The sequence below is a fragment of the Lepidochelys kempii genome, chromosome 11 (assembly GCF_965140285.1).
Source record: "Lepidochelys kempii isolate rLepKem1 chromosome 11, rLepKem1.hap1, whole genome shotgun sequence".
In the NCBI taxonomy this organism is placed as follows: Eukaryota; Metazoa; Chordata; order Testudines; family Cheloniidae; genus Lepidochelys; species Lepidochelys kempii.
Window position 1 is genome coordinate 80,685,979 of NC_136390.1, and position 12,100 is coordinate 80,698,078.

The following is a 12,100-nucleotide window of genomic DNA, read 5'->3' on the forward strand; positions in this document are numbered from 1 at the left end:
ATCCCCAGCCCCACTCCAGAGCCTGCACCCTCAGCCGGATCCCTTACCATGCACTCCATCCCCCCGCCCCAGCCCAGAGCCCCCTCCTGCACCTGAACTCCTCATTTCTGGCCCCACCCAGGAGCCCGCACGCCCAGCCAGAGCCCTCACCCCCTCCCGCACCCCAACTCCAATTTTGTGAACATTTATGGCCCTCCATACAATTTCCATACCCAGATGTGGCCCTCGGGCCAAAATGTTTGCCCACCCCTCTTCTACAATCTCTCTTGAGAAACTATTCCAGTGCTTAACTACCCTTATAGCTAGAAAGTTTTTCCTAATACCTAACCTAAATCTCCCTTACTGCAGTTTAAGCCTGTCCCTTGTTCTCCATGTCCAGTGAAGGTAGGACAACTGGTCTTCTTGTGAGTATCCGCCCCCATGCCTTTGATTGGAGAATTTTGGTAGCAGTGCCCATTTTACCCACACATGTGCCCCCCACATCCTGATGACCCATATGGGATACGTAGGGCTGTGCGGGAAAACTGCCCTCTGTTCCTTCTCAGCCACCTTTGGCCTGAGATGGAGCCACAAGCATGTCTGCTTTACTTTTACTTAGTGCAGTGAGTTGAGTTTGGAGTTTGCTGTTCCCCCTTTGCCGGTTCCCCATTTTAGGGTTGGTTTTGGATTTTAATTAACGAGGAGATCTCCAGGCTTTAAACATTGTCTTTTCTGCTGGCAGGCTGTCCCAGTAAGTGGTGGACACTCTCGTGTCTGTTTGGGAGACACCTATATACAGGCTAAGTGTATTGTCTGCTCCTTGTTCAAGAGCAGATCTCGTAAAAACAAGGAAATAATGTTCAAGCTCTTGATGAAGGAGCAAGCCTGAAGCCTGGCTTCTGAACTGGGCTCCGAAAACTCCTGTCAGTGTGCTCCAGACTAGTAGCCTTTCTTTGCAGCTGCCCTGCATTGTTAGCCCAAATGCAGTCTGTGACCTGCTATAATCCCCAGATCCTCTTCTGCCATTCTGCTGCCTAACCAATTAGTCCCTGCTTTATAGTTGTGCATTTGATTTGTCTTTCCCATGTGTAGTACTTTGCAATTGTCGTTATTGAATTTCATCTTGTTGATTTCAGACCAATTCTCCAGTTTGTTGTTCTGAATTCTAATCCTGTCCTCCACAGTGCTTGCAACCCCTTTCAGCTTGGTGTCATCCACAAATTTTATAAGTGTACTTGCAACCTGTGATCCCTCTAAGCTGCGTGGTCGGGCAGCCGCCCAGGAGTGATTCAAGTGCTGCACAGTTGATTATCACATCCAGCAGGGTGTGTTCAGGTGCCCCTGCCCCCCCTGCTTTGCAGCCACGTTGCTCCTGCCCTCTGCCTTGGAGCCCCTGGCCAGTTGCTCCAGGGACCCTCCTGCTGGCTGTGCAGAGCCAGGGAGTGGAGGGGATGCTGATGTGAGGGTGTGCCCTGCCCCTATACCCCATCTCCGCAGAGCAGAGGACAGGGCTCAGGACTCTAAGCAGGAGAGCTTCTGAGGTCTGAACGAACCTTCTGGGCAGTAAGAGCCTTAAAGAGACAGCGCACGGTCTCTCAGAGACTTCCCCACCAGCCAGCACACACAATCTCTCTCTCTCTCTCTTTCTGTCTCTCACACACACACTCTGTCCCCCTCCCCCCTGCCTATGTACCCCATCTCCACAGAGCAGGGGAGTGGGGGACAGGGCTCAGGAGCAGGAGAGCTTTCAGTGAGAGTGCCTTGAAGAGACAGCGCACGGTATCTCTCAGAAACTTCCCCAGCAGCCAGCAAACACTCTGGGTCTGTGTGTGTGTATGTGTCTTTCTCCCTCTCTCTCTCTCTGTCACACTCACCCCCCAACACATACTTGTGTTGTTGTTGTTGTTACTTCTTGGTACTTCCTGCAATGCACAGATATTCTCTGTAATTTTATTCTTTCAAAGTGCTGTTATTTTAGTTTTTTGTCTGGTCTACGCATTTCATAATTTTTATTTCTCTCTTACACTTTAATTTAATTCTTTGAGTAGTGAGTTCTAAAATACCTAACCTGTCCTGGCTGGAGTAATTATCCCTGTGGTAACTTTTTAAAAATATATATTATATCTAGGTTTTTTGTTTCTACTGGTGGTGCACAGCCGCACATTACCTCGGTGCACATAACAAAATTTATTCCGCACACGGATGGAAAAAATTAGAAGGAACATTGCTCACAACTCCATTATCCAAATCATTAATGAAAATTATTGAATAGCATTGGATCCAGAACTGACCCTGTGGGATCCCAGTTGACCTGCGATCCCAATTTGACAGCAAACCATGATAACTACTCTTTAAGTACAATCTCTCAACCAGTTGTGCAACCACCATATAATAATTTCACGTAGACCACATTTCCCTAGTTTTCTTATGAGAATGTCATGTGGGACTATGACCAACGCCTGACTAAAATCAAGACATATCACATCTACAGCTTCTCGCCCCTGTCCACACTAACTTGCTCAAAGAAGGAATACCCCCTCCCCTGAAAAAATCAATCTGTAAATTTCCCTTAGAAAATCAACTCTAGTATTATTGAAGTTATAACATCATAAGGACTTTGGCAGTATTGTCAGTGAACTAAAACATGGAATATTCTATTAGTAATAATAATCATACTTAGCATTTAGAACCCCTTAGAGAAGATATGAATATCACCTTTTAACAGAAAAAAATCTAGAAAATCACTTTTTGAGATTATGTATTTATAGAACAGGTTATATAAAGAGTGACTGTGCCAAAGAGCTTACAGCTGAAGGATCTCATTCAAAGCCCACTGATGCCAAGCCGAAAAGGCAATAAAACAGTACAATACACTGCAGTATCCAATTAAACAAACGAAGGGAAGACTGCTTGGTAGTCTGAATGTTCTACAGACCCAGAAGGTCTTCAGGAAGTTGTTATATGAAGCAGGAAGAGGAAGGCAAATTAAGAATGTAAATCAGAAGACAAACCTTAAGTGGCTGCATGCAAAAGGCATGACATTAACACAGTCAATACTGAAAAATAAAAATTGTTTTGGATCAACCCAAAATGAATTTTTTTTTCACTTTTCTTAGAGAAACAAATATCTGAAGGAAAAATATTTGGGTTGAATTCAACACTTTGTTTTGATTTTAGCCAGCTTTTTATGAAGAGCAAAGGAAATACAAAAACACCATTCAGACAACCAACCCTTCCCTCCCCCTCCCCCGTATATCCTATAGCCTTTTGGTTAGAGCACTTCCCTGAGGTGGGGGACACCTGGGCTTATGTCTCAACTCTGCCTGGTTTACAGCAGGGATTTGAACTTTAGTCTCTCACAGCTTAATAATTTATTGGAGGAGGGAGTGGAATGCAGGTGTCTCCTTCCAGACAGTCTCCTAACCAGCAGGCTGTAGTGTCATTCTCTGTCTCTACCCCAGTGACTATTTAAGTATTTTATACCAAGTGTAACAGCTTCCATAGGAGTGACTGAGTTGATGCTATCCCAGAATACTCAGTACCATAACCACTGGACTATTCTGCTGGAAGTGGGAGTCCCTAGTTCAAATCCCTCCTCTGAATGAGATGGAATGGGGACTTGAACCTGGGCCTCAGACATCCTACGGCACGTCTACACTGGCAAAGTTACAGCACCGGCAGTTACAGTGCTGCTCAGAGAGTGCCGAAGGAAAACCGCTGTTGTGTGTTCACACTGACAGCTGCCTGCGCAATAGCGTGTTCACACTTGCGGCACTATTCGGAGCGGTGCACTCTGGGCAGCTATCCCACAGGGCACCTCTTTCTCTTTTGCCACTAAGACTTGTGGGAAGGTAGAAGGGGTAGCGGGACATCCTGGGTCTTGTCTCAATTCCCCATGATGCATTGCTTCGCATCCCAGCGATCCCTGTGTTTTCGTCCGCATTTGGGGCCATCTTTCAACGGTTTGTGTACTGCACGCCCTGCCCTGCCTCTTTCTGGGTGCAGGAATGGATCCCGAGCTGTTGACCAGAATATTGTTCACACTGACCAACATGTCACGAGTGGCAGTGGAGTTATTCCTTAAACTACAAAGGCAAGAGGAGTGTGACATCGATCTCGCCACACGTAGTAGCTGTGACATGAGACATGCTTGTGGCATTCACGCAGGTGCTGACCACAGTGGAACGCTGCTTTTGGGCTCAGGAAACAAGCACTGAGTGATGGAGTCACATCGTGATGCATGTCTGGGATGATGAGCAGTGGGTACAGAACTTTTGCTTGAGGAAAGCCACATTCATGGGACTGTGTGATGAGCTCACCCCAGCCCTACGGAGCAAGGACACGAGAATGAGAGCTGTCCTGTCGCTGGAGAGGTGCGTGGCAATTGCGCTGTGGAAGCTGGCTACTCCAGACTGCTACCGATCGGTTGCTAACCAGTTTGGAGTGGGAAAGTCGACCATTGGAGTCGTGTTGATGGAAGTGTGCAGGGCCATCAATCGCATCCTGCTCCGAAAGACCGTAACTCTGGGCAACGTGTGTGAGATTATGGATGGCTTTGCACAAATGGGCTTCCCAGCTGCGGAGGGGTGATAGATAGCACACACATTCCAATTCTGGTACCAGATCACCTAGCCACCGAGTACGTTAATTGGAAGGGGTATTTCTCAGTGGTTCTCCAGGCACTTGTGGATCACCGTGGGCGTTTCACAGACATTAACGCAGGCTGGTCCAGAAAGGTGCCGGACGTATGCATCTTTTGGAACACTAGCCTGTTCAAGAAGCTGCAAGCAGGGACTTTCTTCCCGGACCAGAAGATCACCGTAGGGGAAGTTGAAATGCCCATTGTGATCCTGGGAGACCCCATCTACCCCTTAATGCTGTGGCTCATGAAACCCTACACGGGGCAACTTGACAGCAGCAAGGAGAGGTTCAACAACAGGCTGAGCAAGTGCAGAATGACTGTGGAGTGTGCATTCGGACATTTAAAAGCCCACTGGTGATGCCTGTATGGGAAGCTGGGCATGGCCGATGACAATATTCCTATGCTTATAGCCGTGTGCTGTACGCGCCATAGTATTTGTGAAGGGAAGAATGAAAGCTTCACTCAGGGTTGCACCGCAGAGGCTCAGCGCCTGGAGGCTGAGTTTGAACAGCCAGAGACCACGGCTATTAGAGGGGCGCAACACGGGGCCACAAGGATCAGGGATGCTTTGAGGCAGAAATCTGAAGCTGAAAGCCACTAATATTTGTTGCTATGCTCGGGATTGCGGTGCTTGTAATGCTAAGAGGTGGATGGTGCACATGATGCAAGAAGGGGCCTTAACATAATTGTATGTTGCTTTGTAGTGCTCATTTTGCTTTCACTTAATAGAAAAAAGATTGGTTTCAAACAAACAATTCTTTTATTGAAAGACAGCAACCAGAGGAGAGAGTCAAATGAAAAAGTTCATCAGCAGGGAGGGGGATGGGGGAACGGAAGGTCTCAAGAGGAGGAGGGGTCCCGGGATGGCTACAGATTTGTGTATGCCCAGGGATCACACCCAACCTTCTCCTTTGGAGTACGATGCAGCGGGTGCTGTACGTCAGCAGGGCCAAACTGCAGAGGGATGGGTGTTGAGTGCAGTACGTAGTGGGAGTCCACACTGCTGGACTGTGAGGAGGGAGGAGTGGAATGCTGCGGGTAGACAGTGGAGCCAGGAGGTTGATAGGAGTGTGTTGGCGGGGTGTGTGTGTGTGTCTGGGGGGCGCATGGGAAAGAGTTTTGTGACAGCGGCTGCAGAGGAGGGCGGGCGCAGAGCTGCTCAGTTTGAACAGCTAGTATCACCTGGAGTGTGTCTGCTTGGCGCTCCAGAACTATTACGAGCTGCTCGGTGGTTCTTTCTGGTGTGCCGCATTCTCCTTTCGTTCCCTCTTCTCGCTGTCCTGCCACTCCTTCAATTCCTTTTTCTCAGCGGCGGAGTGCATCATAACCTCACGCATAAAGTCCTCCTTAGTTCTTCTTGGACGCTTCCTAATTCTTCACAACCGTTCTGCCGCCCATAAGGGAGGCTGGCCTCCCAAGGTCCTCTCTGTGAAGTTTAAATGCAACATTTTACAGAAACAGTATTGTTTGCAACATAGACAACACTGTTTCAATGCTTTAAAACACAGCCAGTACTCTCACACCTGATACTAATTGGCTGACCCCAGGCAAGCACACACAAGCCACGAGACTCCCAAAATGGTGAGTAGCTGCAGGGGCAGGGTAAATCATTGTTCCCGGACCCTGTTGTACACTGGGCACATGGCTCTTGGGCACTTGGGGACAGTGAGCACCGTAGGGGGGGCCGGATAATCATTCCTCTCCTCACACATTCCACAGGAGGTGGTCATTATGGAAGATATCTCGCTGCTGAGGGTGAGCAGGGAATCAAGGGAGGGTTTTCTCCAGGCCTGTGGCTTCCGCCCTGGCCCCTATGCAGCTAGCCTCTGTGCAGCAATGGTGTCCCCTCACCCCACCCATAATGGCACAGTGCTGCAGGAAATTTATGGTTAATAGGGCAAGAAACAAAGCAGCTCTGTCAAGGAACCTGCGGCAGTGGATTGCCCAGTGTCTCCACGAGAGTTTCCTGGAGATCTCTGAGGGAGATTTCCGTGAAGTGAGGGAGTGTATCAACAGCCTGTTCCGCTGCTCAAACTAGGCATGCGGTGGGAGACAAGCCTGCTTCCTGCAACCCTCCTGCCCCCAGCATCTCACATCAGCAATTCCCAAACTCAGATCCACTTACCAGGGGCCTCCTCTCTTGTCTGTGCTTCGGCAAGATCCAACCGCTGTGACTGGCTAGGCTCCTCCAGGGTAGAAAAGAGCTCCTGACTGCATGCATCTCTGGCCTCCAAGTCATCCTCTGCCTCTGGGTTCCCCTCCCTCCTTCATCTAAGATTGCCTCCTCCCGGCTCAGTGCACTCTCAGCTGGCACGCAAGCCAATGAAGTATCCACAGGGGACTTTGCAGTGGAGGTGGGCTCACCACCGAGTATCGCTTCCAGCTCTTTGTAGAACCGGCAGCTGGTGGGTGCAGCACCGGAGTGGCAGTTTGCCTCCCATGCCTTGCAGTAGGCGTTCCGCAGCTCCTTCCCTTTGACCCCGCACTGCCGTGTGTCCCGGTCATGGCCTTTTTCTGTCAAGCATCTAGAAATCTGTCTGTAGGTATCATCATTCCAACGGCTGGAGCGCAGCTGGGACTGCACAGCCTCCTCTCCCCAAATCCCGATGAGGTCCAGCAGCTTGACATTGCTCCAAGCAGGGGACCGCCTGGTGCGTGGAGCAGGCGTGGCCACCTGGAAAGATGCGCTGAGACCACTGCACGTACCACCGAGCAAACAGGAAGGGGACTTTCAAATTTGCACAGGAATGTCCGGGGTGGGGCTGACAGTGGGTCACCTGAGGGCAGGGCAGTCGAGTTCAAACCGATGGGCAGAGAGGTAAGAACAGATATTGTGGGACACCTCCTGGAGGCCAATCGCAGCAGTGTCATCACCCCGGCGACTACACTGGCACCAGAGTGCTGTAAGCCCCAGCACAGAAAGCTCTACGCCCCTCCTCGGGGTGGTTATCTTAGAGCGCTGCATCTGCACAGTTTCTGCACACTCGGTTCCTTGGCCGTCTGTGCACCTCGGGAGCTACAGAGCTCACAGCTGCTTTACTGCACGCAAACTTGCCAGGGTACACGGGGCCCTAGGTAAGTCCTGTACCATGGGTCTATGGAGTGGGGGAGGCATTTCCGCTTCCTTTGGTTTTGTGAATGACATCTAACGTCCCTTGCAAATCTAGCCCAGAAAATGTTATGGGCCAAAACTATCTAGTGAAGTTGTGTGAAATTCTCACGTAGTTTTGGTGGCCCGAAACTGCATATTTTGTTGAATAAACTGTTCGTCTGAAAAATGTTGTTTATTTCTAATTGTGAGTAAACAATGATAGGGAGAAACATTTAGTTTCTTGTAACTTGTCTCTTTGGTTTCTCTCTTTTCCTAGGGTCCAGCGATAGCTTTTGCTAACAAAGGCTACCACATTTTGTTGGAAAAGCCCATGGCAGTAAGTTAAGCAAGATCATAATGTTAAAGTTTAAACAGTGGGGATAATTTTCAAACATCAGGGTAAAATCTTCAATCAATTTGTCTTAGTATCTTTTCTGCTACATTTGCTAATTATGAAAGCCCTGATCCATATTCTTTTATATTTAACAAACAAAAAATGGAAAAAAAATTGTACATAGTCTTCCTTGCCCTGATCCTTCCTATTTTCATTTCACTTAGAATATAAACTCCTTAGGGTAGAAACTCCCTTAAAGTGTGTGTGTGTTTGTACAGCCCTAGCACATGTCGGTGTTAATGTAATAAATAATATTCTGCCTGTCTGTAACTATAGTGTAAGGTTTGCTTCCTTACAGCACATCTCTGGCTTTGGGATCTTGCAGTAAGGTGGTCATGTTAAATTTATGATATCATGTAATTTCTCTGGCAATAGACCATAACGTTAGGCACCGGATTTTGACTTCATTGCAGAATCTAGAAGAAGAAGAAATGAAATGTTTGGTTTAATACTGTCCTGCTATCTGCAATAAGGTACCCTGAACCTGCACCTCTGATGTCGGTGGGAGCCTTGCCATTGACTTCAGTGGGCACGGGAGCTAATTCTGAGAGTCGGAGGAACACCAGTTCCTGCAATCTACCTGTCTTTCTACATAAATGTTTTTGCACTTCCAAGTTTGTACTATTGAAGTTGCTTTACAGATGGATTAAATCTTCACCAGTTTTGGGGTGCTATATAAATAACATATCTTTTATTATTGTTTATATTTGTATTAGTGTGCTTTCAGTGTTATACATAAATGTAGGAAGAGACCATCTTTCCCCTCAGAGTATAGACAAGATAGACACAGTGTGGGAAAAAGAAGGAATATTATCTTCATTTTATAGATGGAAATTGAGGCACAGAGAAGCAACATACTCATGGTAACAGAGTCTGGCAGAGCCTAGGAGTTGATCCCAATACAGGCAGTCCTCGGACTTATGACACAGTTGGTTCCTGAAAAATTGCATCGTAAGTCAAAACGTCATAACTTGGAACTGCAATGCACTCCATTGCGGGAACAAGTGTCGTAAAGTCAAAACCAATTGTTATCAGTCGAATCGGGGGTCGATTCAGAAACGCCATAAGTGCCATTCGTCGTAAGTCGAATGTCGTAAAATCAAGGAGTCCCAAGGGTAGTGCCTTAAAACCACCCTTCCTCTAATGTCAGATACTTTGATATCCAGTATGGTAGGTCCTTCCAAACATCAAAATATGTGCTGAAATCTTGGATGACAAGTTTCACCCTGCAGGAGAGTGCTTTGGTCTAGTTAAATGTAGTTTCTATTGATAGTGCAAACGTATACATAACTAGAGAATTATTGGTGAGTGCCATTTTCATACAGTTGCAGATAAAATTTCAATTTAGCACATAAGTGCCTACAAAGATATTTAATAAAACGTATTTTTCAAATTGCAAGTGTTGTGACAGTTAGCGGATTCATGCAGTAACTGTGGTACATAATGCAGACAGAATAGAAATAACTGACTGGGTTGTTTTCTCTGGTTTATAAGGTAACACCTGAGGACTGCAAAGACATTGTGTCTGTATGTAAAGCTAACAATGTCATGCTTGCAGTGTGCCATGTCCTACGGTACTGCCCAGCCTCGCTGAAGATAAAGGTATACTCATTGCTCGGACAGTAACCAGTGGAGTCAGTAAATGTTCATTCCTGCTATGTGACACGGGTACTAACTTTCGTGAGCTTGACATTGGTCATGGGAGTAGGGTCAATAAATTCCTGTACTGCTATGTGTCACACTCCTAGTACTACTGTGATTGGTTGTCAGCGCATGAAAAATAATCATTTAGAATTACAAGAAGCAGCTGTGAAAGTTTAGGCCAGGACTTTAGGTGTTCAGTTAACTGAGAAAATAAGGCTGTAAATGAAATTCCATTAAGAGATTGCCCAAATGGATTAGGCTATAAATTAGCTGGCATTCCAGGACCAGCAAGCGTTAAACGTCTTTTAGAAATCTTTCTACAAGGCTACTTTGGAGCTGTTAGAGTGTGCTGTATCAGTGGGAAATGCAACACTGCTACCTGGAGGGAACTGAGACTCCTCTATGTAACTTCTTTGGTTCTGGGGACTAAGACTTGAGTGCATAAAGAGGGGTTACTTTGAGATGATTACCTGGGTGGCTCCAGACTCCCTGCTTTCCTTGCCCGCTATTTCAGAGTCTTGTGGATGTTTGATTTTGTACTGAATTGAGTATATGTGGGCCTTGTCAGTGGTTGTAAATAGATGAAAAATGTATTCGTAAAGTTTTAGAGCTAAAATTTTAATTGACAACTAGATTTAATGACAGATTTGAGCTGTGGAAATGTGTATTATGGAGGATTATCAAATTGGCACACATATTGTCTAGAAATGCATGTCAGCTGAAATTTAGGATTCTCCTTCGAGGAGTGTCCCTGTCAGTGCTCCACTTCAGGTGAATGAGCGTCCCTGCACCTTTGATTGGAGAATTTCAGCAGCATTGACTGTCTGGGTCGCACATGTGCCCTCACCAATTTGCACTGTTGTTGATGCCTATCTAGTGCTGTGCAACCAGACCCCCCCGGTTCCTTCTCATTTGCCCTCGGCCTGACACAGCTCTCGGAAGCGTAACACTTGATACTTAGCTTTAGCATCAGAATGGCCTATTTAGAACTCTAGTTAGATTTCACTAACCCCGTTATCCCCATTTCTTCTTTTTTTTCTCTCTCAATTTTTTTCCTCGTTATTTAAGTTTGATTACCCCCTAGGGTAGTGCATTTTCACCCTTATGGCAGACTCGCTACGGTTGGAGCCATGCCTGGTTCACTGGGTTTCAAGAGGTGCCTTTTTTGTGGGAGGCGATTCCAAATCTCCGATGGACACTCAGTGCATCTGGTGCCTTGTTGAGACACACATCCCACAAGAATGCTCTCGCTGCCACAACTTAAAAGCTCGCCCCAGGAAAACAATAGATTTAAAACTTAAACTTATTCTAATGGAGAAGTCACTACGCTCGGCATCCGACCCCAGTCAGCAGATTCCCTCTGGATGCCGTTGTCCAACAACCACTTCTGACACACAGACTTCACCTGTGTCACAGAGGAAAGATCACTCCTCTAAAAAGATGGCAAGAAAACAAGGACCAACTTCCCCTCTTAAAGAGCCACTGAAAAAGAAACGGTCTCCGGCTTGTTCTCAGTCCTCAGTACCAGTCGTACCATGGCTGAGTACGTACAAAGCACCAGGGTCCTCCAGTACACAGGCGCCAACCTTTTTCGGTACCAGTGGGTGCTCGCGCCCCCGGCCCCACCCCTACTCCACCCCTGCCCCAAAGTCCCCGCCCTAACTCCGCCCCTCCCTGCCCCTATTGGACCCCTCCCCAAATCCCTGCCCCGGCCCCGCCTCCTCCCCCCTCCCCCCAGGCTTGCCGTGCAAAACAGCTGTTTCGCGGTGCAAGTGCTGGGAGTGAGGGGGGAGAAGCAGGACGTGGCGGCGTGCTCGGGGCGGAGGCAGAGGTGAGCTAAGGCGGGGGGGCGGGGAGCTGCCGTTGGGTGCAGAGCACCCACCAATTTTTCCCTGTGGGTGCTGCAGCCCCAGAGCACCCGTGGAGTCGGTGCCTATGCTCCAGTAGCATACTAAAAAAGCCAGCGACCACAAGCGGGCAGGCTCAGTCAGGAGGCAAAGAGATGCCTGCCTCCTCCACCACAGTACCGACAGAGCTGTCCAAACGTGTGACACTGACAGGTTCTCCACAGGCTACGGCGCCACCTTCAGCTCCCATGGCGCAGCGTGCTCTGACGTCCGCACAGATGTCTCCAGCTGCAATGGCACAGTGCATCTGGACCGTCTCGGTACCGAAACCATCGGTACTGCACTAATTCCTTCACCACAAGGACTGACTCATCTGGTCAACACCGGACTCACCACTCCTCAGCACAGATGTTACTCTGGTGCACATGGTACCCATGCCAACCCACCTCACCTCTGGCCCCTCCATTTTCCAGGGAGGATGAAGAAGAGGGCACTTACTCATC

At 48.0% G+C, this 12,100-nt stretch overlaps 1 protein-coding gene across 6 annotated transcripts in view; it reads left to right on the forward strand.

Annotated features, from left to right (window-relative positions):
* LOC140895978 (2,7-anhydro-N-acetylneuraminate hydratase) overlaps positions 1–12,100 on the forward strand; it is a 63,929-nt gene that overhangs the window by 22,813 nt on the left and 29,016 nt on the right. For 3 of the 6 annotated variants that reach the window (XM_073306994.1, XM_073306995.1, XM_073306997.1), the window contains exons 5-6: positions 7,990–8,049; positions 9,601–9,708. The exons of 2 other annotated variants lie outside the window; for them this stretch is intronic. In XM_073306994.1, the coding sequence (XP_073163095.1) occupies positions 7,990–8,049; positions 9,601–9,708 (168 nt within the window). The remainder of the gene's footprint in view (positions 1–7,989; positions 8,050–9,600; positions 9,709–12,100) is intronic. One more of the 6 variants, XM_073306998.1, reaches the window with a different exon arrangement.